At 36.1% G+C, this 26,077-nt stretch overlaps 1 protein-coding gene across 7 annotated transcripts in view; it reads right to left on the minus strand.

Annotated features, from left to right (window-relative positions):
• Nucleotides 1-26,077, minus strand: part of Rbbp5 (RB binding protein 5, histone lysine methyltransferase complex subunit) — a 37,435-nt gene that overhangs the window by 5,569 nt on the left and 5,789 nt on the right. For 4 of the 7 annotated variants that reach the window (XM_046452090.1, XM_046452089.1, XM_058581906.1 and 1 more), the window contains exons 2-13: nt 21,591-21,616; nt 20,485-20,657; nt 14,970-15,110; nt 14,033-14,195; nt 12,376-12,485; nt 10,571-10,690; nt 10,325-10,478; nt 10,159-10,230; nt 9,457-9,574; nt 7,235-7,304; nt 6,585-6,814; nt 5,056-5,247 (exon numbers count right to left, since the gene is read on the minus strand). In XM_046452090.1, coding sequence (XP_046308046.1) covers nt 5,056-5,247; nt 6,585-6,814; nt 7,235-7,304; nt 9,457-9,574; nt 10,159-10,230; nt 10,325-10,478; nt 10,571-10,690; nt 12,376-12,485; nt 14,033-14,195; nt 14,970-15,110; nt 20,485-20,657; nt 21,591-21,616 — 1,569 coding nt within the window. Of the gene's footprint in view, nt 1-5,055; nt 5,248-6,584; nt 6,815-7,234; nt 7,305-9,456; nt 9,575-10,158; nt 10,231-10,324; nt 10,479-10,570; nt 10,691-12,375; nt 12,486-14,032; nt 14,196-14,969; nt 15,111-20,484; nt 20,658-21,590; nt 21,617-25,894; nt 26,048-26,077 lie in introns of all 7 variants that reach the window. The other 3 variants (XM_046452092.1, XM_058581907.1, XM_046452093.2) reach the window with 2 other exon arrangements.

The raw sequence follows: 26,077 nt of genomic DNA on the forward strand, positions 1-26,077 counted from the left end.
TTATAATACACAAGTGAGGTCAGTACCTCCTAACCTTATCAACAAAGTGAGTGTGAAAAATCTTGTAATAGCCACCCCTCCCTGCCCCCCAATAGCAGTATCTACTCTTCCTAGAAGGGGCTTTAAAATGCTAACTTGTATAAATACTATAATATGTATATCCCACATTTAGTTCAAATTTTTACTACAAACTTTCTTCTGTCACTAAGATAATAATACTAATGCGTTTGAGAATTTTAGGGAATTAAAAAGACTTATTCCTTCAGGGCTGAGTAAACTTTTCAACGTGGTTTACTTTAATTCTCATTTAGACAGTTGCTGTCCAGTGACAACACTGTATTACTGAAGAAAATGTGAGTTTAAAATAAAAACAAAAACAAACTTAAAATGGTTTATTTACAACCACTTCCTACAGAAAACACAAGATTAATTACAGAAAAGTTTAAAGAAGGTGGAAGACTATGTCCTAAAGAGTTTAAATGAATTAAATACCTTTTGGTCACATTTCTAATTTTTATTTTTAGTTATAGATGCACATAGTACCTTAATATTTTTATGTGGTACTGAGGATCAAACCCACTGCCTCACTCGTTCTACACAGGTGCTCTACCACTGAGCCACAACCCCAACCCAGTTTGGCCACATTTTAAATCACCCTAAGCATTTCTTTGGGTCAGGGAAATCTATTTAAACTTTAAATTGCTCCTTCTGTATAGCATCAGTTTGTCCAAGAAGTGGGCTATGAAAGATCATCTTTATTATGTCTAGTCAATTACTGATGTGCATTTTTTGTTGACAATGACCGTCTGTTACAGGCTATTTTACTTTTTTTTTTTTTAATTGGGGAGGAGGTTATTGTGAATGGGACAGTTTTCTAAATTTCTTTTTCAGCTGATTCTTCATTAGTGTATAGGAACACAACTGATTTGGGGTGTTAATTTTATATCCTGCTACTTTGCTGAATTTGTTTATGGAGTTTTCTGGTCGAGTTTTTTTGGGTCTTCTAAATATAGAATCATGCCATTGGCAAATAGAGATAGTTTGAGTGCTTCTTTTCCTGTTCATAGCTCCTTAATTTCTGCTGGGAGCCATTAGCCAAGTAGGTATGACAATTTCCTTGCCAGCGTACCCCATGTTGCAGTGACATTGAATGTACGTGACCTTGCTCAAGGACCAAGGCAGATTAGGGTGTTCCCGGTTTTAAGATAATCGTGTTTAGGGCGTTCCCAGTTTAGGTTCCAGGTTTAAGATTATTCCTGCTGGGAATAGGGCATATCCTGCTGCCTGAGTTCCCCTTGAGTTCTCACGGGATTTAGACAGTATATTTTGAGAGATAGAAGCCCAGTGGAGGTGAATTTGGGAAGAGAACGTGGATTTCCCCAGAACGTGTTTGTAGAGTGCCGGTGTGAGTTCGGGAATAAAGAGCTGCTGTTTGAATCTACAAGCTGTGTGGTAGCTCGTGATTGTGTGCCCAGCCAGACTGCGGCATTTGTGCCCAGCCAGACTGCGGCAAATTTCTTTCTTTTGCCTAATTGCTCTGTCTAGGATTTCAAGGACAATGTTGAATAGAAATAATAAAAGAGGACATCCTTGTCTTGTTACTGTTTTTAGAGAATGCTTTCCATTTTTTTTTTCCCCATTTAGAATGATGTTGGCCTTGGGTTTAATATATACAGCTTTTACAATGTTGAGGTATGTCCCTATTATCCCTACTTTTTGTAGTGTTCTGAACATGAATGAATGCTGAATTCTGTCAACTGCTTTTTCTGCATCTATTGAAATAATCATGTGATTCTCATCTTTAAGTCTACTTATGCGGTGAATTACATTTATTGATTTCCATACATTGAACCAACCTTGCATCCCTGGGATGAAACTCACTTGATCGTGGTGCACTATCTTCTTAATATGTTTTTGTATGCAAATTGCCAGTATTTCATTAAGAATTTTTGCATCTATGTTCATCAGGGATTTTGTTCTGAAGTTTTCTTTGCTTGATGTATCTTTTCTGGTTTTGGTATCTGGGTGTTACTAGCTTCATAGAATGAGTCTGGAAAAGTTTCCTCATTTTCTATTTCATGGAATAAACTGAGAAGGATTGGTATTAGTTCTTCTTTGAAGGTCTGGTAGAACTTGACTAAGAATTTGTCTGGTTCTGGGTTTTTCCTTGTTGGCAGGCTTTTGATGATGTCTTCAATTTCATTGCTAATTGACCTGTTTAAATTTTCTACGTTCTCCTGATTCAATCTGAGTAGGTCACATGTCTCTAGAAACTTGTCAATGTCTTCAAGATTTTCTATTTTGGGCTGGGGATATAGCTCAGTTGGTAGAGTGCTTGCCTAGCATGCACAAGACCCTGGGTTCAATCCCCAGCACCACAAAGAAAAAAAAAAAAAAAGATTTTCTAATTTTAGGGGAGTATAAATTTTCAAAATAGATTCTGATAATCATCTATATTTTCAGTAGTGTCCATGGCAATATTTCCTTTTTCATCATGAATTTTAGTGATTTGAGTTTTTCCCCTCTTTCTCTTGGTTAGCTTGGCTAAGGATTTATCAATTTATTTTTTCAAAGAACCAACTTTTGTTTTGTTGACTTTTTGAACTGTTTTTGTTTTAATTTCATTGATTTCAGCTCTGATTTTAATTATTTCCTGTCTTCTACTGCTTTTGGTGTTGATTTGTTGTTCTTTGTCTAGGGCTTTGAGCTGTAATGTTAGGTTATTTATTTGGTAACTTTCTACTCTTTTAACGAATGAGCCCATTGCAATAAACCTTCCTCTAAGAACCGCCTTCATAGTGTCCCAGAGATTTTGATGTGTTGTGTCATTATTCTCATTTACCTCTAAGTATTTTTTTAATTCCATCTCCGATTTCTTCTGTTATCCATTGGTCATTCAATAGCATATTATTTAGTCTCCAGGTATAGCTACTATTTTTATTTTAGCATTGATTTCTAATTTCATTCATTATGATCTGATAGAATGTAACATATTATCTTTTTTTTTTGCCAAGAATTGCTTTGTGGCCTAAGATTTGGTCTATTTTATAGAAGGATTTGTGTACTGCTGTGAAGAAAGTATATTAAAAATATATATATATTCAGCCACTGATGGATGAAACATTCTATATATGTCTGTAGAGTCTAAATTATTAATTGTATTTTTTAGTTCTATAGCTTCTTTATTTAGTTTTTGTTTGGAGGGTCTATCCAGTAATGAGAGAGGCATGTTAAAATAACCCAGTATTATTATGTTGTGGTCTATTTGATTCTTGAAATTAAGAGGATTTATTTGATGTACGTAGATGCTCCATTGTTTGGGGCATAAATATTTATGATATTATATCTTGCTGAGGTATAATTAAATAGTATGAAATGACCTTGTTTGTCCCTTCTGATTAACTTTGGCATGAAGATAGAAACCCCTGCTTGTTTAGGAGATCCATGAGAATGATATGTTTTTTTCCCATCCTTTCACCTTCTGTCTGTGGATGTCTTTTGCCTGGGAGGTGAGTCTCTTGGAGACAGCATATTGTTGGGTCTGTTTTTTAATCCAATCTGCCAGTTTATGTCTTTTGATTGATGAGTGTAAGCCATTTATATTCAATGTTATTATTGATAAATCATATTTTTTATCCCCTGTAATAGCCTGGCCTGCTTGATTTATTTCTTGTTTTAAACTTGAATTAATTTCTCCTTTATTTGACTATTCTTCTAGTGTGTTCCTCCCTTTGCTGGTTTTCAATTTTATTTTTCACTTCTTCTTCATGAAATATTTTATTGAGTATGTGTTACAGTGCAGGCTTTTAACTGTGAATTCTTTTAACTTTTATTCATCACGGTTTCACCATCAATTCTGAAGCTTAGTTTTGCTGGGTATATTTTCCAATATAGACAGAGTATTAAGAGGATTGAGTGTGATGGTGGTAACTGAATAATAGTGAAGCATACTGTTGTTGGAGGAAAAAATACTAGCACAGAGTGGTATGGTATCAGGTTATGAAAAACTAAAGTCTAAATCTAGCAAACTTGAGGTGGAATATTGCAAATAATGACTAATTCAATTTGTTTTCTGTTTTCTGCTTCTCTGTAGAAGAAAAGTCATATTCATATACAATGATTAACTGACAAGGTATAATTAAGGAATTCTGTTAGCATTCTAGTGCTTCATTGTATATGGGTTAAAATTTTTGATTAAAATTTTAAAGCAGGAGGAAAAAAAACCTGAATACAACACTAATATTTTATTAATCCTGCTTTGAGACTACTCAATTAGCCTAAAAAATTAAAAGTATTATATTAACTCAAGTAGTGCTTATATATAAAACACTACACTTCCAAAATTCAACATCTAATAGAAATGAATTCCAATCTGGTTAATATTTTTCCAACAAATAGCCTAGGTTAACAAATATTTGATAGGAAATTAAAATGGCTCTCTATCCTCCAATAAAAATCTCTCAATCATATACAAACGAGAAAACCAAATGTTATATATCAAAAGGCTTAGGCTTAAGAAGCTACAAAGAGCACAGGTTCTGTCTTTTGGGTAATTCCCTCCTGTTCTCAGATATGGGGTTTTATGTAAAAACCTCATTTTCTTCTTTACATGATGGTGCTATTTGTGCAATTTGAACAATATATGTAAAGAAAAGATGCTACAGACAGGGGTTATATTTTAAAAGCTTATATTCTGGCTATTTATGAAGAAATGAATTAAGCCAGTGTTCTGACCTTTTTGGGTCAGAGATTCTTCTATAAGAATCTGATAAAACCTATGAGTATCTTCCCCAGAAAAATATCTCCCTAATATTTTGCATATACTACTAGGGGAATGAAGGCCCTCTGAAACCTACTTATGGACCCAAGGTTAAGAGCCACTGAATTAAGCCAATTGAGGTTTAGCCTACCCTTAGCAGCTTAAAATTCAGGCATTATATGCTGCTGGAAAAAAGGAGGAAAGGGGGGAGGGGAATGCTGCAGTTATAGGAAGTCAGGGATTGTACAAAGCAAGGCCACAAAGCAAGCCAGACAGTGCTCCCAATGTGTCCTTACCTGTCAAGGGCTGGCTGAGTTCCGCCTGCACTTTACCCTTCGTTGATCCTTCCAGAGGTAAACCTCTGTCCCCTTTGTAGAGTTTCGGTTTAAATGGAGAATCTTTCTCTTTACCTTTTGATCCTTTAGGCCGGCCTGCTTGCTTCTTCTTGGATTTGCCATCCCCCTTCACACCCAGTAGTGGATGGACTTCTGTAGAACAAGGATAGATAGGGATGGAAAGGGATCCACACAATAACAGTCTCAGCACCACACCAGACCTCTGTGAGCAAAAACGTGCTTTTGTGTCCCAATTCTAATATCATAAACAGAAAAGTCTGCCTTATTAATTGTTTAAAAAACTACACTAAGTGTGGTGGTACACGCATGTAATCCCAGCTTCAGAAGGCTGAAGCAGGAGGATGGCAAGTTTGAGGCTAGTCTTAGCAACTTTGTAAGACCCTGTCTTAAATTTTTTTTTTTAAATTTTAAAAGGACTAGTAATGTTGCTTAGTCAGAGAAGGCCCTTAGTTTCAATCTATAGTACCAAAGGGGGGGGGGGGGAAGGAAACAAAACAAAAAAACTATAAGACTATATATTATATGACAAATAGTTGCTAGACCCAAAGGAACACACAGCCTATATATGGTTCACTCCAAGCCATAGCAACTCTAAACTGAAAACGTAACTGAAAGACACACTGATAGTATATTAAATCAAGCTCTGGTATGAGGGAGCAGAAAGGGAATAGGCTTTGGGGCTGGGGATATAGCTCAGTTGGTAAAGTGCTTGCTTTGCATGCACAAGGCCCAGGATTCAATCCCCAGCACCAAAAAAAAAAAAAAAAAGAAAGAAAGAAAAAGATGAGCTTTGGATTTAGAAAGATCAGGGCAAGAATCCTGGTTCCACCACTTTCCGTAAGACCTTGACCAAGTTACATAATATCAGCTCAAATAGAGTAAAAGAACTTGCAGAGCCGATGTAAAAGTCAGCAAGAGCATATAAACTACACGACAGTGCCTGGAACAGGGCAGACACACACAATCTAGAGCATCGGGGAAAAATGCAGTTGCATATTTAATTGATTTGTAGCTAAAGAAAGGAGGACGCCCAATAGTAACACACACACACATACCCACTTCCATCCATTCCCCTAACCATCCCAAAGCAGGATAATAAAGGCTTGCAAACTCAGCTTATAAACGCAGGCAGGCAGAATAAAATGACTGTCAGGGTCTGACTAGTACTTTACCACCTAATCAGACCACTCTATGGGAAAAGATTAAAAAAGAAGATGAATATAACAAGGAAACAAATTTTGAGCCATGAGTCAGAAGACTTAAAGCATGTCATCTTAGGTGAGGTACCAAAGGGCAGAATTTCCATTTTAAAAGAGATGTGAACACAGATGTAGTCATTAAAAAGCTGTAAAGCACAATAAAGAATCATGGGAAAATTTCCTTAAGGCAAAAATTGCTCAAATAGGAAATGATCAGTTTTAAAAATTAAAAGTGGTGCCTGTTGGGCAGCAGGGAGATGCAGCTCTTACCGTCATTTGGTACTCCTTGAAGTTCAATATTGGTTGTTTTGGGTTTCTTCTTAGGTGGCTGGGACCCATCTGTTGAAGATTGCCTCTTCTTCTCTGAACCAGCCCCTTCATCCATCAAGGAAGTTTGGACAGCATCCGGTGGAGGGCCATAAGGATTTTCTTCTGGGTCTTCTACCTCAGGGGCAATGGGTAAATACAACAGAGCCTTTGAATCTTCCAGTTCTTCATCACTATTTGGAAAAGGATCAGACAAGGGATTGGAAAAAAGAGGAGAGAGTTGCTTAAACCATAAGCCCTCTTCCTCTGGCGCCCATATTAGCATACACAACAGGTATAGATCTAGAACTTTAGGAAAGCCAGGAGGAATCACAGGAAATCAGACAACACGAATCACAGGAAATCAAAATTCAATAATCATAAACAGATTACATGTATTACTTCAGTTTCTTTAAATTCTGTATCAGGAAGATAGGGAAGAGAAAGTAGGACTAGAGAATAAAGACTGAATTGTTTTTCCTGTACCAAAGGAGTTCTCTCTTTCAATTAATATGCAGATGGAACTGAGAGGGCAGTCAAGGGAGCAGAGTTACATACTCCATCAAAGACTAAAGAGGAGCATCCCAGATGCCCAGCATTCCATGCCAGCTCACCTGCTACAGAAGGCAGCAATGGGGTCCACACTGGTGACATCCACCTCCTCATCTTCTGCAGCATCAGCTCCTGCACGACAGAAACACAGGAGAGGTTTGAGGAGAAGTAGAAAACTACTTTTCATTTGCAGCTTAATGATTTCATAAACTGAAATTCAGGAGAAACAAAGGAAGAAAGCCAAGTACACTTAATCATTTAACAAACAGGTGCTGAACTTCCACCATATGCTAGGCACTAGGAATAGTATGATGACCAAGAAAGGTGTGAAAAGTTCTTCAGTAAAACCTTCATAATCTGAGAAAACAGACACAAACAGATCACTTCCATTTAATATAGTAAACACGAACACAAAAGTATTTGCAATGTGCTTACAAGAAGGAAGGAGTAATTTACGTAGGTCTTGGAACATCACAGGAAATTATCCAGGAATGCCAAAATAATCCAGAACATTCTGCAACCCTGGAGGGGTTCTATTTGACAGGAGGCACATAAGTTATCTAACACCTAACGTGAGTGGTAGAGAACTAAAATTTTCCTGATTCCTTGGTTCCTGGCACCATGCAATGGAGTCAATGATTGCTAATTGTAATCACATACATAAATCCCTACTACATGTAAAAACCTGTTTAAAGATCATTAGGATAAAAAGTAAAATCTTTATTTTTATCTTTAAGGAGGTCCTATCTAGAGATTCAGAAGACAAAAATAACAATGATTAGGCTGGGGATACAGATCAATAGGAGATCACTTGCCTAGCATGTGTCTGGTCTTGGGTTTGATCCCCCATCTTGCAAAATAAGACTACAGTCATAATCATAATAAAAAATGACATTTAAGCTGGGCACAGTGGTTCATGCTTATAGTGCCAGCTACTCTGGAATGGAGGTGAAAGGATAACTTGAGCCTCCAAGTTCAAGACCAGTATGTAGAAAAAAGAAAAAAAAGACAAGCATGAGAAGACCCTATCTCAAAAAAAAAAAAAAAAAAAAAAAAGACACCCCTCTCCAAAATAAAAAAATAAATTAGGGACTAAGGCTCAGTAGTCAGTGTTCACCTAGCATGCTCAAGGGTCTGGTTCCCAGCACCATAAAAAAAGAAAGAACAGGGCACAAATGATGCATACCTGTAATCCCAGCTACTTGGGAGGCTAAGGGAGGAGGACTGCAATTTGAGGACAGCCTCAGCCACCTAGTGAGACCCTGTTTCAAAATTTAAAAAAGTGAAAAGGGTTGGGGATATAGCTCAGTGGTGAAGCCCCTCTCAGTTCAATCCCTAGTACCACCCCACCAAAAAAAAAAAAAAAAAAAAAGAATTGGGGTGCTTATTACAGCCTAGTCAGATACTAGGTGCTTTACATAATTATTTCATTTATTCCTACAATCCTAAGAGACAGGTACTATTATTACACGCTCCACCCTCCCCTGCTTTTTTTGTAACAGGGATTGAACCCAGTGGCGCTTAACCACTGAGCTCCATCCCCAGCCATTTTTATATATTATTTACAGACAGAGTCTCACTGAGGGTATCACTAAGTTGTTGAGGCTCACTTTGAACTCATGATCCTCTTGCCTCAGCCTCCTGAACCACTGGGATTACAGGCATGTGCTACTGCACCCAATTTATAACCCCTATCTTACATTTGAGGAAATTCAAGTTAAACTATTAAAATTAGGGCTGGGGAGGTGGCTCAAGCGGTAGCGCGCTCGCGTGGCATGCGTGCAGCCCAGGTTCGATCCTCAGCACCACATACAAACAAAGATACTGTGTCCGCCGAGAACTAAAAAAAATAAATATTAAAAAAATTCTCTCTCTCTCTCACTCTCTCTCTCACTCTTTCTTTAAAAAAAAAAAAAACTATTAAAATTAAATTTTTTGTTCAAAGCTGTCAGACTCTAGAGTCCATGTCCTTGACCTTGCAAACAAGTGACAGAACACCATATAAGCTGAGCACTCAGCACATCTAGGTGCTCTGCTAGGTGTAGCAAGTAAATCCTAACAATCATCTGCACTTAATCAGAAAATACAAGTGAGATATCAAGAGGGCTGCTTGAGCCCTAGTAATGCCTTAGTAAACCCTTAATTAATGTCTTATATATTAAGACTCCCCAGACATTGTGAAAACTGTATTCTTAAAGAAAAAAGGTGAAAGATTAGGTGCTAAAATAAATTTATACAAGAGTATTAAGTAAAGCAATCATTTTTTTCCTTTTGGAAATATTACCTGTCTGCTCAGGCTCACTCTTATCTTCATCTTCAATATCAAATTCTGATTCCCTTTCCTCATATTCTACATTTTCATCCAACTCTTTGAAATCTGGTGCGAATGCACTCCAATTTTCCTACACCACAAACAAAATAAAAACCACACAAGAAAGCAATAATCTGTAATCTAGATATTAATGATAAAAATGAAAGAGTTGAGCATGAAAGAGACTCAGAAGTCTGAGATTAAATGTGGGAGGTTTTCCTATCTTATGGTACTTCCTATCTAAATATTCCAAGTTTTAAATGGTGGCTCTTTCACAAAAACTGCCTTCTTTAATATTTTAAGAAGTAATTTTGAGGTGAATTGTTAAATTTTCACAAATACAGTATAAAAGTGTTTAAAGCAAAACCAGGATGTGAAAATAAGAAAAAGAAAAACATAGCTCAAGAAATAGAAAAATATGACAGAAAGTACACTAGATTTTCTCCATGAAAACAGAGCTAGTAATCTAGCTTGGGACCAAGACCTTCCAATAAAAATAGAGTGAAATGAGACACACTGAACATAACTGGGTGATAGAAATCATATACCAGATTAAAAAACAAAATAAGGTAAGTACCTAGCCTTTTATAGTGTAAGGCTCTTATATGTAAGAACTACCTTACTATGTGTGAGAAGTATCTAGTTTCAAAGCAAGTCAACCAGAAAAATACTTACTACTTGATTTTGTGCCCAGATAGATACCACACCACTAGAAATGGATGCTATGATGGGTCGAACAGGATGCCACTAAATTTTAATGAAGGAAAGAAAAATTGGCTGTAAGAACAGATTCAAGATGTTCTGGATTATGTGAGTAACAACAATGCCCTGCTCTACTCACAGCTACATCCAGGAGGAGTTCTCCTCTCGTCCCATGGAGAATCTTCACCAGGTTGCCAATGCTCTTCTCCCAGATGTACAGGGCATGCTGCCGAGCTGAGCCTGCCACTATGTACTCCCCATCCCCAGAGAAGCAACATTTCTTCCATGGGGTCCTAAGGAACAAAGAAAGTCCCCACGGGGAACTGGAACTTGAGTCCCAGTGAAGAACTAACTATCATATACTTTTTCAAGCTGTGATACATACCTATTCACCAGGTCCTGCAATTTTTGCATGGGTTCAGGCTCTCCATCTCTTCCACAGGTTAAGATTTCTCTGCCATCATAAACTCTGATTATTCGATCTGCTGTGTTAATTAAAAAGCAACTAAAGAAAGGAAAAACATATTGACAGCAGAGGTCAGAAATCTGTTCCTATTAACTACCAGATATGTAGAATAGTACCACAAAACAAACTGGTGAGAATCTGAGTAAAAATGTAAGTGTAGAATACTTGTATCTTCTTGTCACCTTCAAAACTAAGTGAAGTGAGAATATATGTTCTTTATCCCTTCTAAATATCTATGAATCCAAATGTTCCAACTGTCAGTATTTAACTAGATCCAAGACCTCTAAACTGAAGCCAGCTTGCTAAATTCAAAGTTTATGTAACATGTATATAAATAGTTCATTTCTCTGGCCTGTTCATACACACAATATGTCCTTCTTAATAAGTTAAATAAATATATCATTTTAAAATGTCCAACTTTTTACATTTAGGACAATAAAAATCTTAGAAATCTGTCTAAAATAAGTTATTTCATTACTTACATCACTTCACTTACTTTTCTTCTTCTTCTTCTTCTTCTTTTTTTTTTTTTTTGTTGTTGTTGTTGCAGTCTGGCAATAGGCAAGCACCCTTTCACTGAGATACATCCCCAGGCCTATTTCATCACTTTTTTTTTTTTGTGGTGCTGGGGATTGAACCCAGGGCCTTGTGCATGCAAGCACTACACCAACTGAGATATCCCCAGCCCTCATCACTTTCTTATAGATCCTATTAACTAACCTTTTCTTAATTCAAGGGCAATTTGAGGGACAGGGAATGTGGCTCAGTATTAAAGCACTTGCCTAGCATGCAAAGGCTCTGGGCTCAAACCCCAGCACCACACACACACACACAACACATACACACACACATTGTACGTGCATGTGCTTCAGCATTTTTAAAAATTAGTGCATTATAGTTAAACATAAGTGAGGCTCATTTTGACATACTCATAAATGCACATAACATAGTTTTCTTCATTTCAATCCCCAACAAAGGAGCATTTTTATTTTATTTTTGTACATGGGATAGAACCCAGGTGTGCTTAACCACTGAACCACATCCTCAGCCCTTTTTTATATTTTTATGTAGAGAGAGGGTCTCCCCAAATTGCTTAGCGCTCGCTAAGTTGCTGAGACTGGCTTTGAACTCGCAATCCTCTTGCCTCAGCCTCTTGAGCCACTGGGATTACAGGCCTGCACCACCATGCCTGGCCAAAAGAGCATTTTGAACATGAATATCAAATATATATGAGTATCCCCAAACAGAACAGGATGAGTGTTTTCTGACAACCAATTTCTTTTTGTTTCTGTTGATATCTACTTTTAACTTGGGTAAACAGGTTTTCTGTAAATGCATGTTCAATTACCACGTGAATTTTATGACATCAGTTCTGATTATAATTGGGGGTTAAATTCAGTGGCATAACACTTGCCTAATATGTACGAGGCCCTGGGTTCCATCCTTAGCACCACTAAAAAGCATAAAATACCAAGTGCTTAATATATGCCAGGCATTCTGGCTTTAAGCACTAACCACTCAAATATCTTTTCTGTAAAGGAACTATCTGATAATTATCAGATAAGGAAAATGTGACTAATTATGAACCAAGAACCAGATACCGAAAGTTTCTAACAACTTTAATAAAAGTTTTAAAGTTTAATATATAGAAAAACTACAAATTTCAAATTTTTGCATTCCTCTTACTTTTAAAACACTCCCTAAAAAGACAAGGTTTCACTCACCTCCCCTTCCGGGCAAACTCAATTGACTTAATGGCTGTGGTATTGCTTGTTCCAGTTGTTACTCTGAAGGAAGCAACAAGATCCTGAGAATCTGTTTTTAGGACCAAAATCTAAGGTTTACAAGAAAAAAAGAGGGAAAAAAAGAGTAAATATTGTGAGAGACTGGGTAAAAATGCAAACATCTCTATTCCCATGTATTCAACCTGAGCAACTGATAGTCCCTTTTCCCTCTTCAAATTTATTTATATGTCCTTTAGGACATATTATAATAGAATATTTAACATCATTTACAATAGTCAAAAAGTGGAGCCAGGCATGGTGGCACATGCCTGAAATCCCAGTGGCTTGGGAGGCTGAGACAGGAGGATCACGAGTTCAAAGCCACAAATCAGCAATTCAATGAGGCCTTAAGGAACTTAGTGAGACCTTGTCTCAAAAAAAAAAAAAAAGGATAAAAAGAAAAAAAAGTGGAAGCAACCAAAGTATACATCAACAGATGAAAAAACAAAATGTGACATATACCTACAATATTAGTGAACTTTGAAAAGGAGGATAATTCTGACAAATGCTGCAGCATGGATGAACCTTGAGGACATCATGCTAAGAAAATGAGCAGCCACAGATGGGAAAATGAGATCTGATTTCACTTAAGAGGTAACTAGATTAGTTAAATTCACAGAAACTAAGTATAATGATGATTGCCAGGAGCTGGGGGAGAACAGAGACTGGGAAATTATTAATGATTACAGTAATTCAGTTTTACAAGATAAAGAGTGTTCTGGAAAGGATGGTGGTGAGGGTTGAATGTACTTAATACCACTGAACTTCACATTTAAAAATGCTTAACATGGTCAATTTTATGTTATTTTTGAACTTTTATCATAATTTTAAAAAAATTGTCATTTCTAAAGTCACCATGAAATTACACTAGCTCTCGTGCCCCCATCAAAACAAAAAACCACAAGGTGCCTAATGCAACTACAAACTCTTAAAGCATAAAAAGAGTCTGAAAGCTCACCTAACTTGACTTCTTATTCCACAGAAGAAACACCTACTACAATGCATCCCAGGAAGGAGTGCCTACACCTTCCAAACATTCCAAAAGGCAAGGTTAGACGTTTAAAAGGAAGGGAAAAAGAAAGATGATGAAGTCTCAGTACTGCAGGTTAAGGCAGCCTGAATAACACAAGATTTTTTTTTTAGTTGTCAATAGATCTTTTATTTTATTTATTTATATATGGTGCTGAGAATCAAATCCAGTGCCTCACACATGCTAGGCAAGTGCTCTTCCACTGAGCTACAACCCCAGCCCCACACAAGGTTGTATACAACAACTAGCTGTGAAGATGTTTTCATCAGCAGTGTTCCAGATGGTGACAGGACTTCTAAATTTGGTTTTATAATTTAGTCATAGCCCTTCATTAGCATCAAGTAATGACCCTTTTCTATGTCAAATAACCTCTGCCCACTCTAAATCTAAAGAACAGAAGTGATTATTAAGACAAGAAAGAAAAAGAAGCTACATTTACTACAGGCAAAAGCTATGCTTAATCCAGCAATTTTTTAAAAACTCAAAAGAAGTAGAACAAGTACACATAAAATGAGCCAATGCAAAGATACACGATCCTTTCACCAACCTCCAGGCTTCTTGGCTTACCTTGCCTTTTGCATTTCCTGTATAGATATATTCCCCTCGCCTATCAAAAGATGCCACCACGTTCAAATCAGAGTCATCGTCTACCGGCAGAACAACATGTTTGGAATCTGAAAGGGTCAACATGACAGGAGCAGATTTCATGGGACACACGAGAACCTTGTTCCTGTTTAAAAATATGAACAGCACATTGGCTATTGCTTTGGTATCAGCAGGCTGATTCCCTGTCCTTTTCACTGATCCCTGTCCACTACTCTCATCAACTCTCCCAGACAAACTTTGAAACAGTGAAAAAGCAAATAATCTACATGTCTTATAACAGTAAAAAAAAAAAAAAAAAAAAAAAAATTTAGGAAAATTATGAGATCTTATTTTAACAAAATCTGATTATTAAAAATAAATATGAAGATAGAAAAAACTAGTAAAATATGAAATAAAGTAAAAAACACTGATTACAACTATGTAAAGAATGCATATTTAGGTACATTTAATATGGACTGAGCTACAAAGCATTAAATAATAAGCTTTATACTTACAGAGAAGCTGACAAGAGAACCCAGAGAAATAAAAGTAGTTCTGTCTGGGTAATGGAATGTAGATATTTCTTTTTCTTAAAGGTAGTTTTAGTATGAACTACATCCCCATGCTAAAGAAATCCAAATAATCAAGGAAGGAAATGCCCCAAGTCAAGGCCCAGTTATTATACGTATTCTCACGTTTGCTCATTTCTAAAGTCTTAATATTGGCCAGTTTTTAACTATATAATACAATCACAATCTCCTCAAAATGTACCCAGAAGGCCCAACCTATATGAAGAGATTATTTTATTTAGATTTGAAGATATATGCATATGCCTTCTAAAACCTTTAACTATCATGAGCCCAGAGCTGATCCTTTTAGAATTAGACCCCACCCTAGGAAAGGAACAGCTTAAACATACTGATCTCTTGGATGATATTGGACTTTTAAGATGGGTGAAGGAAATCGAAACCTCTGGTCACAGTCTCCTGAAAGAACATCCCATTGTGACACTATGTTATCAGTGGAAGCACTCACGAGCTTATGGCCATCTCGACTCCAGCTAGGAAAAAAAAAAATAGGTAATTTAGCACATATTTGAAGTTAAAGTTTAATGTGCCATGATTGTAGATGAATCGTGTTAGTCACACACATTGCTCTAATCGCACAGGTCAATATTTTTTTTAAAGTATACTCAAACTGGGTATGGTGGCACACACCTGTAATCTCAGCAACTCCAGAGGCTAAGGCAGGAGGATCACAAATTGGAGGTTAGTCTCAGAAATTTAGCAAGGCCCTAAGTAACTTACTGAGAACCTGTCTCAAAATAAAAAATTAAAAAAGGGGTGGGGATATAGCTCTGGGGTAAAGTGCCCTAGTTTCAATCCCAAGCACCAATAATAAAAAAGGAGAGAAAGACAGAGATTTTGACAGGGGGTGGGAGCTGGTTTCAGGGGTGAAACGTATCTGAATTTTCTGAAGTTATCCCAGAAGTAGCACCATGAACAAAACAAAAAGAAAGTATCAGTTATTTAAAAATAATTAAGAAAAGGAAGAATGAATTTTTCCTGCTAAGCACATCTAAATACCCTGAACATTATATGAACACCAGAAAAAACAATGCAGCCCACCCATACCCCAGTCCTCAAGGTCTAAACAGATAGCCCAGACTCTACCTTTACCCAATTGTAATAGGACACCTTTACCCCATACAAGGGTGTTGTCAGAGAAGGCTGAGTGGCAAGTAAGACTTTTTTTTTTTTAACCAACAACAGTAATGAGGTCCCATCACCACCATGTTAGTGGAGGCCACAAGAAGAGAACAAGGCATTCTTATCCTTCCCACACAGGATGGTATCAGCAGAAACTTAGTGGAGACCTATTCTTCTACTCCCACCCAGCAGTTATCTGCAAAGTAATGGAAGATAGAAGAAAAGAACCACTAAATGGAATTCAAGAACTGAAAAATATAATAACTGAAATAATAAACTCTATGGATTCAAAACCAATGGAGAAAGATCAAATGAAGAATCTGCAAACTGGAAGACAGAATAATAAAAATACCCAAACTGAATAGAAAGAAAACAGAATAAAAAATTAAAAATTAAAAAAAAAAAATAAAAACAATAACCATTGCCCTCAGGTACCTGCAGGACTATAACGAAAGATCTAATATTCATGTCATCAGATTCCCAAAGAGAATGAGACTTACAAATACTTAAAAAAAATAAACTATTAAAGAAACTGGATGAAATTTCTTCCAATTAGGTAAAAAGATATTAAAAACCTACTGATTCAAGCTAAGTGAGCCAGGTGCAGTGTAATCCCAACAACTCAGGTTGTTGAAGCAGAAGAATCATAAGTTCAAGACCAGCCTCGGTCTCAAAATAAAAAATAACAAGGGCTGGGGATGTACTAGTAGAACAACCCTGGATTCAATTTCCAGTACAACTGAAAAACAAAATAAAAAAACAAAAATAAAACCATTATAGATAAATAAAAAGCAGAACTGTAAAACCTTGTTCAAGTAATCCACAGGAAAGCAGGAATCAGAGAAATAAATAACTGAAGGAATGCAGGGCATAATGAGCATGCCTGTAATCCCAGCAATGTGAGAAACATGTCAGGAGATTGCAAGTTTGAGGCAACTTAGTGAAACCCTATCTCAAAATTTAAAAGTAAAATAAGAAGGGCTGGGGATGTGGCCCAGTGATAGAATGCCCAGGTTCAATCCTTAGTACTGGAAAAAAGAAAAAAGATAAATTATCTAAGAAATAGTTGGGGGCGAGGGTGGTGGGTGGCTCAGTAGTAGAGCTCTCGCCTTGCATGTGTAGGGCCCTGGGTTCAATCCTCAGCACCATATACAAATAAAATAAAATAAGGTATTGTGTTTTTCTACAACTAAAAAAAAATATTAAAAAAAAGAAAAGAAATAGTTCCCAAAAATGGCAGTAGACTGGTAGTGCCACAAGATTAGGAGTGGGGATAAACAAAGGACAGCTTTTGTTGCTATTCTTGTTAAGCCTTTTTAGTACAATCTGACTGCATAACAGTGGTGGCTGTGATTTCATTTTCCTTTAAACCTTTCTGCACTATAGCATTTTTCCCTCTTTCAAAATGAGTTCATATTTCTGTTATAGTAGAGGGGAATCTAATTTTTAAAATTATGTTATAAATAGAAGTGAAAACTAAGAGAGGTTTCCCTTCTAAAAAAATAATTCTTGGCTGAGAGTATAGTCAATGGTACAGTGCAGTTAGCACATGTGAGGCCCTGGGGTTCAATCTGCAGCACAAAAATAAAATAAAAATAATTCTTTAATTTTAAATTCTATAAACTCAAGAATTAGGGATTATGACATCTGAAAATTTTGTATCTTTGCAAAAAAAAAAGATAGATCTTTACTAAAAGTGTTAAGAGTTTTAACGATCATTTAGATTTTTTGGTTTTTGCAGATGGAATCCAGGCAGCACTCCATTACAGAGCCACACCCCCAGACCAAGACTATATAGCTGTAAAGATTATTTAGTTGTACCTATGGCCCCCTCCCAATGTGCAAGAGGGGACAGAAAGCCTTAGCAGGGAAAGTCCCACTATTCTTTTTGGGCAGTCTATCCCATCCATGGCATTTCTGTTGGGAAGCTCTTCTCTACTCTAAGCTAATAATTTGTTTTCCTATGACTTATATTCACTTATAACTTACATTGACTGTGTTATGGTTTAGATGTGGTGTCTCCCAAAAGTTCACATGTAAGACAATGTAAGAAGGTTTGGAGGAGAAATGACTGGGTTATAACCTTAACCTGTTCAGTGAATTAATCCCTGATGGGATTAAACTGAGTGGTGACTATAGGCAGGTGGGGTGTGGCTGGAGCAAGTTGTTCACTGGATGCATAGCTATGGGGTATATATTTTGTATCTGGAGAGTGGAGTCTCTCTCTGCTTCCTGATCCTTGCTTCCGTCTGCAACACTCTTCTGCAGTGCAATTTTCCTATCTTCATTCACTGTCCCCTTCGATCTCTTTTCCACATGTTGCTCTAAAGACCTTTTAAATAAAACCTCATCAAGTCACTTTCCTGCCTAGAATCTTGTAATGACTTCACAGTACCAAGATAAAGTTCAAATTCATGAATAAGGCACACAAGGCTTTCCATGAATATCTCATCTTACCTTGCTCTTGTCATATCATATCTCCCATAGCATCATCTAGCTCTCCTGAAATATCATTGTTCCATCTTATCATACTTGCTTAAGGCTGATATGCAGTGCCCTATGCTTGGAATGCACCTGGCAGATGCCTACTCATACTACAAGTATGAGCTAGAAACCACCTCATCTACAAAGGCTTTTCTGAACACTATTCTCCATGGGTACAACTGACACTTTTTCCTTTATACCTTTGCCTCCACTAAATCTTAAATATAGTTCTAGTATAGAACCTTTATTACATGCACCTGCCTGCAAACTCACTTCCCTTTAATAATCAAGAATTTTGCCTCTGGGTTTAATGCCCAGCATGGCAATAAATAAATAAATAATAAAACAATAACTGTTCATTTGTTTTGGGATTCCCAATGCCAAACATAAATCCTGGGACATAAATGTTTGCTGAATCAATCAATGACTATATGAGAAAAACCTTATGGACAAAGACATACACTAAACATTATGTAACAGGGAAAAAAAATAGTTAAGTTATAAAATGCAAGACCTTGGATTTGATTTTAGCACTACAAAAAGGGAAAAAAATTACAGTTTAACTGTCAGAATACATGTAGCCATAAAAAAGTTATTAAGTAGGAAAACGTTTAGATAGTGTTAGGGAGGAAAAAAAAGCAAAATATAAAATAAATTATAGCATTAACTTTAAAAAAACTGTATGTAGAAATTTATGAAAACATTTATAGATGTAATATCTAGATGATAGGACAAAGGAGAAGAGTAGTTCTATTGTTTTATTTTCTAAAATGATGAATACATATTTCTTCATAATTAAAATGTACACATAGTTTAATAAGTAGGAGTTTCAAAATTAGATTGTGATGATGGCTATGCAACTTTTAAAGTAAAAGAAACAGTGAACTATACACTTAAACTGGGTGAATTTTATGTTATATGAATTATATCTGTCCTACTAATGCTGTTAAAAATATATGTATCTATTTAAATCTTTATTGTAAGAATACAACAGCAAAAATGAAATGCACAGGAGCTGGAGGGGACCTAACACATCATCCAGGCCAGGCCATTTTGTAAATCAAAGTTTGACCAATCATCGTTCCTAGATCCCAGATAGGCATTCAAGCCAATTCCCAAGCCAGTGCTTTAAAATACTGCTGCCCCCATTCAGACAACAGGAAATAATTATAATTTAAATAACCCTGATCTGACTAAGTGCTTTTTAAGGGTACCAAGTTCATTAAAAAAAAAAATTCAGTCCCCAAATTTTCTGACATGAATAAAGTAAATTCAGAGAGTAATAGTGAAGTCAATGGGAATTTATATAACAGATATCAGCCCAATGTATTTGATAATAAACCTTATCAAATACATTTCAATGAAGGAACAAGCATGAATTCAAGAACAAGACTTGAAAGTTGGACTAGATGACTTCCAAGATTTCCTCCTAACCATGACTTTATTTTAAATGAAAAGTCATGTAATGATTATACTACAGCTACAATATCTCATTTCAGTAATGCAATATTCCCAGAAGGAACCTGACTAAAAAAATCTCTATGATAGCCAGGCGCAGTGGAGCACGCTTGTAATGCCAGCAGCTCCAGAGGCTGAGACAGGAGGATCCTGGGTTCAAAGACAGCCTCAGCAATGGCAAGGCACTTAGCAACTCAGTGGTAAAATACATAAAATACAAAACAAGGCTGGGGATATGGCTCAGTGGTTGAGTGCCCCTAAGTTCAATCCCCAGTACCAAAAAAAAAAAAAAAAAAAAAAAAAAAAAAAAATCCCTATTATAGTGACTGTCTCCCTACAAAGGTATTTTAAGGACAGTATGGGTTCAGGGTCTACACGGACTACGAGCTACAACCCCAGCTGATGATATGACTGATGGCTGATTACCTAAAACTTTAAATATTAAAATATCTACATTGAAAATGGCAGATACATAGTCACCATTCATTCCTCTACTTTAACTTGTATTTAACATATTAATCTAAAAATTTCTAGAGGTATATCTCGGTAGCAGAGTATTCCACTAGCAAATGCAAGGCCCTGGGTTCGATTCCCAGCACCACCCAGAAGCAAAAAACAAAAACACATAAAATTTTTTTCTATGTACAGGTGATGGATTTGTTTTTTCATAATGCTGGGGATTGAACCCAGGGCCTTGCACAATCCCCAGTGAGGCAAGCATTCTAACAACTGAACTATATCCCCAGCTCCCCACCAAAAAAAATTAAAATAAAAATTCCTTACCATAAAGAACAGACTGGATGAATGTGTGCACTAATTATTTTAGCAATGCCTCTTGTCAAGAAATCCCAGATGACAATTCGGCCATCATTACAGCCAACTGCAAGCAATGTACCCCACCTATTAAAGGTGCAAGTCAGGGCCATGCTGATGCAATCCAAAGTTCCATCAGCTTCCTAAAAATTAAAACAAATACAGAAATATAGACAATAATGGCCAGGCATCTAAATTATTTCTTAAAGGCTTTCTGCCATTTATGACATTTCTCTTGAATTTAAATAATAATGCATATGGAAATAGTCTCTATATGTCTTCTTATACCTTTCAATTATGCAAAATGAAGAAATATTTATAAAAGCTAACCATGAATTTTTGGAAACAGATGTGATCTATCCCTTACATACCACTATAACTGTATAAACTTTCTGGAGGCCAAATGGGCAATATCTAAGAAAAACCACTAGAGTCATACCTTTTGACCATTTAAGAATAAAAACCAAAAACACATAATAGCCTATATAGGTAACATTAGGGAAATCAAATAATTATTTTATGTTAGTATTAAGCCACTTAAAATAACAACACCTATGCCGAAACATATTTAAGTGTTGTAAAAGCACACTGATACTTATTGATTATTACTATGTAAAAATAAAAGCCCATAGGAACAAAAAAAATGTATGTACAAGTGATGGAAAAAAAAAAAACTCAATTAAAATTTTCTGTTTTGGGGAGCTGGGGTTGTAAACTCAGTGGTAGAGTGCTCGCCTAGCATGTGTGAGGTCCTGGGTTCAATCCTCAGCACCACATATAGAAAAATAAATAAATAAATAAAATAAAGGTATCCATCTACAACTACAAAAAAATTTTTATAAAAATTGTGTCTGCTTTTTTTTTTTTAACCTAAAGGCAATTGACAAGATTTATAACATTATGGTGAAATTTTTAGCTAATATTATCTATCTACTTACCCCTGCTCAAAGTTAAACATCTACATCTAATCCCTTATCATAGCGAAAGATCTATCACAATTAATGTTATTTTGTCAACCAACATAATCACTACATAATCACGATTTTCCTAAAACTATGACAAAACTATACTCTTACCTCCGGATAGTTCTGCCCAAAGGACTCTGCAACAAAGCAAAAGAAAGAGATTGATGAAATATGCGCCACATACAGGGATCATACAGCTCATGAATAGTACACAGCAGAGGTTAACCAAGTGAAGGGGCAACTGCTGCCCTTTCTGGGACTCTGTAAGGTCACACCTATTTTCATTATCATGCACAGATAGTATCTGCCTTCTTTACTCCTATCTCCCAAGTATGCAGATGAGTTTTCCTGAGGCTATGTGATCTGTGACATTTCAACAAAGTGAATGCAGAAGCAGATGTAAGAATCCAGCCAATTTCTATTTAGGCAACATTAAAAAGATTTGTGAAAATACAAAACAATGCCATTCTTCTTACAATATATTTTTTGTTTTCAAAAACAAAATATTCATATAAACATCTCATGTTATTATGGTTATATTTAACTAATAAGCTTTAAAAATATGTTTTAACTTCTAAATTAGTAAATATCAGTAGCTATATCCCACATAAACAAAAGCATCTTCAGAGATCCTTAATTTTCTTTCTTCTTTCCTTCCTCCCTCCCTCCCTTTTTTCTTTTTCTGTGATGCTGGGGATTGAATCAGAGCCTAAACAAGTGCTCTACCATTGAGCTACATCCCAGCCCTTTTAATTTTATCTTGAAACAGGGTCTCACTAACTTGACCAGGCTGGCCTCGAAAGTGTCATCCTACTGCCTCAGTCTCCCAAATAGCTGGGATTATAGGTTGGTGCCACCACGTTCAGCTGGGGAACCTTCAATTTATTTTTTAGTAGATAGTCACCATTCAATCCTCTATCTTAACTCATATTTAATATATTAATCTAAAAATTCCTAGGGGTGTATCTCAGCAGCAGAGTACTCCACTAGAAAGTGCAGGGCCCTGAGTTTGATCCTTAGCACCATTAAAAAAAATTTTTTTAAGTAAAAATTCCTTATCATAAAGAACAGACTGGATGAATGTATGCACTAATTATTTTAGCAATTCCTCTTGTCAAGAAATCCCAGATGACAATTTAGCCATCATTACAGTCAACTGCAAGCAATGAAGCCCACCTATGAAAGGTGCAAGTTTGAATTTTAAAGTATAAAGGGACCCTAAGATCAAAAAGGTTGAGGCGTGTTAATATATCCAGGTTTAACATCAGTCTTTCCCCACCACATTCTTCAGGCTTTTCATAATTTATTTCTTATTTATTAAAATGAAGGGAAAGAACCAAATCAAATCAGTCAAATTATCTCAAGCCCCAACTACTCTCTGAAATCCTTAATAAAGCAGCAGTCAATCAGCAGTGTTCACTCCTCTTCCTGGCTAATATAGTAGTTACCCACCTCTCCATGGTTTCAGTTAATCCATGGCCCCAAAAATTCTGGAAATGATTTCTAAATTTAAATTACACAGTTTTGGGTAGCATGATGAATTCCTGCACCATCCCACTTCATTCTGCCTGACCAGGATGTGAATCATCCTTTTATCCAAAGTATCTACAATGTATATACTACCCACCCCTTAGTCACTTAGTAGCCATCCTCAATATCAGATAATCGTTTAAGTATCATACTGCCTATGCTCAAGCAACATTCATCTTACTGAATAATGGCCTCAAAGTGCCACTGTTACATACATGGGCATAGGAAAAATCACAGTACATACAGGATTTGGTACTATCAGCAATTTCAAAAATCTACTGGAGCTCTTGGATTACATTCAACCTCCCTCAGCCCTGCCACTGATAAGGGGTAAACTACTGTAAAAGCATTTAGGCTGTAACATAATTTGGTAGTTGGTTAAACACACAATTCTCTATATTCATTTCTTGTGTAAATAATGCTTTGATACACACATTATACATTTGCTATGTTAATTTGGTATTTGTATGTTAGTAATGAACGTTTTGGGCTACTGTAATGGTATATTATCTACTTGTCAGAAGTCTAATTTTGGCAGCAGCCCTATCTTTGGGTTTGTTTATGTAATTTCCAAAAGATTTTATTATAGTAGCTCTTTACAGTATATTCTAAGAAGTATATATGCAAGGAATTGTTTCACATGTAGGATATCCAGGGAGGTTTTTAAAATTTCATTTTAAAAATAAATCTACTGCTTTAAATAAAGTTTGAAAATTTATTGCATTTTTTAATATTTATTTTTTAGTTGTAGTTGGACACAATACCTTTATTTTATTTATTTATTTATTTTTATGTGGTGCTCAGGATCGAACCTAGGGCCTCACACTTGCTAGGCGAGTGCTCTACCGCTGAGCCACAACCCCAGCCCCCTGCATTTTTGTTCTTTAGAAAAATAATAGAAAATTACCCACGTCCAGTGGTGCAACTTGGGAGGCTGAGGCAGGAAGATTGCAAGTTTCAGGCCAGCCTGGGCAACTTAACAAAACCCATCTCAAAATAAAAAATAAAAAGGATTGGGGATATAGCTCAGTAGTAAAGCACCCCTGGGTCAATCCTCAGTATCAAGGGGGAAAAAAAAAAAAAACCCACACACAAAAAAATAAAGAGTGAAAAAACAAAAGCAATCAAAAGAAACATGGGCCCTATAGTTGAGAAAACTGAAACATAAAAATAACTACCAGAAAAGGTAGTTATTTTTATTTATAAAACATTTTATTTATCGACTATGCAACAGCCTTCAAATGGATGACCCTGTTCAATCATGAAAGGAATAAGAGAAAAAAATGCTGAAATCCTATCAAGATGGGGTTTTTTTTGGAAAGAAGATTTTTAAAGTTATTGAAGTAAAATATATAGAGAAATGCACAATTTCAAAATGATAGCTTCCTTTGTTCAACCCACTTACCAAAGTAAAAACTTAATTTTTACATGCTTATACACTCATATAGTTTTATAATAAAAAATAGTATACATATTATTGTGACTTGCTTCTGTATGTTTCTTTCCAAATTAATAATAAAGAATATACTCACATGGTTGAGAAACAAACAAAAAGCAGTATTTATTTAAATATTAAAAACAAACAAAAAACACAACTTAAAAAATAAAGTATTCATGGGCTGGGGCTAAGGCTCAGGGGTAGCGCACTTGCCTAGCATATGTCAGGTACTGGGGTGGGGGGAGAGAGAGAGAGAGAGAGAGAGAGAGAGAGAGAGAGAGAGAGAGGCAGGCTCCATGGTTAAGAACCCCCAGGTTCAATCCCCAATACAAAAAAAAAAAAATAGTGTACATGCACAAACAAGATTATGAGCATAAAATACGTGACCATCAATAAAGGGAGCAGACAAAGGAAAAAACACACTTCTTAAAAAAACGCAATTATAATTAGTTAAAATGATGTATCATATGAGAATGCATAGTATGAACTAAAACCTGCCAAGATCTAGGCTGGGGTTGTGGCTCAGAGGTAGACTGCTTGCCTAGCATGCATGAGGCACTGGGTTCATTCAATCCCTGGCATCACATAAAAGTAAAAATAAATTAATTAATTAAAGAAAGGTATTGTGTCCATCTACAACTAAAAAAAAAAAATTTAAAAAGTGCAAGATCCATTATCTCCTAATACGCAGAAACAGCATCTTATAGTTAGATGAAAAACAAATTGTAAATGATGTGTCTAAAAAGGCTTTAGCTGGACAGAGTAATTTTGCACCTGTAGTCCCAGCTACTTGGAATGCTGAAGCAGAAGGATCACTTAAACCCAAGAGTTCAAGACCAGCTTGGGCAACACAATGCTACCTCCCATTGCAAAGGGAAAAGAAAAGGTTCTATCTGCAGGAAAAAACAAAAACAGTCTTTACAATTTATATGTAAATATGTTTATATGAGCATGAAAAAATGTATAAAAGAACATTTGGAGAGGGGGACAAAGATGATTTTTCCTGTGTGTATATTTGTATTGTTTCCTCTATTTTTACAAATACGTACTATACTTGTTAATTTGGAAAACATCAAAAAAAGGACATTAGTAGGTCAAGACTCATGGGCCTTTCCACACACAAACTCATGATGGCTCATCACTTCTTTGCTGTGCTCAAACCTCCATTTGTTTTTAGCCGCTACCACTTATTACATGTTTATGTGCCATATCCTATGCTAGAACTTCTATATTTTATCTTAGTCCTCTCAATTTACTATTAAATGGTAAGTATTACTATGCCCCATTTTATAAATGAAGAAAGGCACAAAAAGGTTAAATCAGTTCCCACAGTTAAAAACTGGTAAAGTGATCTGATCAAGAAATGTATTTTTAACTACATTGTAACTATACTAAAAAGCCTCTAGAATCTTGCCTGAATTCAACCCCTAGGACTTGCAGAACATACCTGCCTTCTATTGAAAGTCACCATTTGTCCACCTCCTTTCAGCATATCTTCCTTTCTCTTCAAATACTCCAAGATCGTCACAATGGTTTCTGTGCAAGCTTCCTCAGGGTCAAGGAATGTAACTCACCAAGCAATATGAACTAAGTGACCTACCTAAAATGTTGACCAATTGAGAGCTTTTCT

The sequence above is a fragment of the Marmota monax genome, unplaced genomic scaffold, assembly GCF_021218885.2.
Source record: "Marmota monax isolate L192 unplaced genomic scaffold, Marmota_monax_Labrador192_F-V1.1 WCK01_AAM20220418_F8-fsc00105, whole genome shotgun sequence".
Lineage (NCBI taxonomy): Eukaryota > Metazoa > Chordata > Mammalia > Rodentia > Sciuridae > Marmota > Marmota monax.